This window comes from Microtus ochrogaster, unplaced genomic scaffold (assembly GCF_000317375.1).
Source record: "Microtus ochrogaster isolate Prairie Vole_2 unplaced genomic scaffold, MicOch1.0 UNK5, whole genome shotgun sequence".
Taxonomy (NCBI): domain Eukaryota; kingdom Metazoa; phylum Chordata; class Mammalia; order Rodentia; family Cricetidae; genus Microtus; species Microtus ochrogaster.
This window is the reverse complement of record NW_004949103.1, coordinates 4,685,206-4,688,093: the sequence shown is the minus strand read 5'-3', so window position 1 is coordinate 4,688,093 and position 2,888 is coordinate 4,685,206. Positions and strand designations below refer to the sequence as shown.

Sequence of the window (2,888 nt, the reverse complement as noted above, 5' to 3'; positions counted from 1 at the left end):
CTGAGGAGGCAGAGGTACGATGATTGCTGCAGGTTCAAGGCCCATCTGGGCTCCAGAAAGAGCTCTAGGCTGAGCTTCAGTGTGAGACCCTATCTCAGAACACCACCACCAATATCACTTTCTAACGTGTCTTGCTACAATGTCAAAAGTATGAAATCCTTCACCTTCCCTGAGTAGCATGCCACAGCTGAGCTGCACTAAGGGCACCAGCTGCATTCAAACGTGGTCACTTTGCTTTCTGTGTTTCAGATGTTTGATTCTGTGGAAGACATCATCGAATACTACAAGCATTTCCCCATTAAACTAATCGATGGGAAAGACAAGGCCGGTGTGCACAGGGAACAGTGCTACCTCACCCAGCCCCTGCCTCTTGGCAGGCTCCCGCTGACTCCACACTCCAGCCAGGCACCTCATGACTAAGCAGCCTAGCCAGGTATTTCCACATCAGCAGCCTGGACCTTGCCTCATCCTCAGCTCAAAGGATTCAGCGCTTCTACCATCTGCATTTATCTCAAATTATATTGTCTGTGCCTTCAAACGATGACTTTCTTGACTCTGTAAAAAAAAAAAATATTCTGTAATAGAACTTGAGAGCTCAATTATGGCTTGAAAGCGTGAGTCATAGAAGAAATATATGCGATCTGCAAAAAAAAAAAATCAAACCTAGGTTTTAAAAAGAATTTTCTAAATGGGAAACTGTAGGCATGGTTATCATACATTAGCGATGAATAGCTAATGCAACAAGATCTGACAGTTTCGATGTTTGCAGCAGGTGTGAGATCCCCAAACTGCTACTCAGTGGAGGACATCAGGCTGACCTCGGTTCAGAACGCCTTGCCCTAGGATGCTAATTTTTGGATGCTGAGGATGACAGTGGATGTTATTTAGTTCTCTTTATCTGTAGTCCTTGAAATTCAAATACAGGGAAGAGATGTGATATGAAGGAAAAAAGCCATTGTGAATACCAGCACGCAGACAGAGAGAAGAAATGAGCGGACCGTGATGTGAAATGGCCGGAGGCCCAGATGTCAGCCTACTTTCTGAACGGTGACTTCCATGGAACTAGCAGATCCATAGAGAGGAACACAGAGCTCACCCCAATCATAAAGCAAGCATTCATTTGAGTTACAGCGAAAATGTTTTGAGTAGTTTAATGATGGATTTCTATTACAGGAAGAGAAGCACTGTCCTCAGAAGAGTACTGATAGCTACAACAGCATAGTACATCATGGTATTGTCTCTTCTCAAGCAATGTATTCCTACTTTATAACACAGATGAGGTAGGGGCATTCAAAGATCTCATTTAGGATAAGAAGTGAGCATGAACTGTAACCCAGTTTGCCTGTTCCACGTCACTGCATCATCCCAGATGTATTCTCTACTCTATGGGCTTTTATAATTGAGCTATGAACTCTTAAAGTTATACTTTAACAATACATATTTATCCACCTTAAATCCTTATAGTATAGTTAGTTCACCGAAATAAGGTGTCATTGAATAAATAGGTATACCATACGCCATGGCTTCAATTATTACCAAATACCACATGTAAAATTCATGGAGCAGTTATGCAATTTGAGTTTTCATGATGAAATAAAACCAGCTAGAGCCCAGGAGATGTAGTTAAGTTGGCAGAAAGCATACCCAGCCCTAGGTTAAATTCCCAGCACTGTAGAAAAGAGTGAGTGAGTGAGTGTGGTGGCCCAGACCTATAAGCTCAGCACCTGGGAGGTAGAGAGGCAGGAGGATCAGAATCTCAAGGTCGTCCTTGCTTGTGCAGCAAATTCAAGGCCACCTAGGATTACAGAAGACCCTGCCTCCAAAAGAGAGAGAGTGAAAAGGTAAGAGAATCAAATGAAAACAGAACAAGCAATTTCTAGCATTGTCTCTTTTGTAAAACCGTGGCAGGAAAGATGCTCTCTGTAGTAAGATCCAGACCAGAGTTTGCTCATAGACTAGACTGTCCTGCTGAGCAGAAAGGGCCCGGTCCTGGTGCCTCGTCATGCCAACTCACTGGCTGGAGATCTGAGCTTTGAACTCTGTAACAGACACAGAAATTACTTGCCAGGGACTTGTCCACTGAATTGCTGGGCAACATTCCTGTGTTTACTATTTCCAGTGTCTGTTACAATAAAAGGTGTTTTATTGCAATTGATGACTAAGGAATAGCATATGAAAAACTGAACGTATTTCATTCTTACAATAGATACTAACACCTTGGCTTTATCTTTTTTTTTTTTAATTGAGAAAAGGAAAAAAAAAAAAACAAAAAACAAGTTTCCGCCTCCTCCCAGCCTCCGAGGGAGGGAGTTGGCTTTACCTTAAGATGACATATTTGTGACTACAGCTGGAAAGTACAGTTTTTCTGTTTTCCACTTATTGGTTTTATTGGATCCCTAGCTGAAAAAGCCAGTGATAGGTAGCATGGTAGGATGTTTCAGTCTTTCTAACTAGTATCTCATTTTCCATTTTAAAAAATGTCACTTGAAACCTAGCCTCAGTAGGGCAGTGGAATTTCAGTTCATCTGATTATGGCACTTGTGAATTCCAGAGATTTCTTTTGGACGACATCTGTGTCTCCTCCAGTTATCACACAACATTTTCATAGGCCTGGCTGTGTGTCCCTCTTGCTAGGGGCTGTTGTAGACGTTGAGAACAGTGGAGTGAGCAAGAGAGACAAAGTGCACACATAAACAGATAATCCAAGTTAGTTTCCTGTTACTCTCTGTATCTCTATTTGAATACATCACTGAGATCTTTAGGGGGAGGAAAATGTTAGATTTGTTTGTTCGTTTGTTTTTCAAGACAGGGTTTCTCTGTGTAACAGCCCTAGCTGTCCTGGAACTCTCTCTATAGACTAAGCTGGCCTTGAACTCACAGAAATCTGC

General features: G+C 42.2%; 1 protein-coding gene across 1 annotated transcript in view; it reads left to right on the top strand.

The window, feature by feature from the left end:
- The window catches only part of Clnk (cytokine dependent hematopoietic cell linker), a 94,275-nt gene extending 93,855 nt beyond the window's left edge, over positions 1–420 (top strand). The window contains exon 18 of the mRNA XM_026788622.1: positions 250–420. Coding sequence (XP_026644423.1) covers positions 250–420 — 171 coding nt within the window. The remainder of the gene's footprint in view (positions 1–249) is intronic.
- Positions 421–2,888: the final 2,468 nt, after the last annotated feature.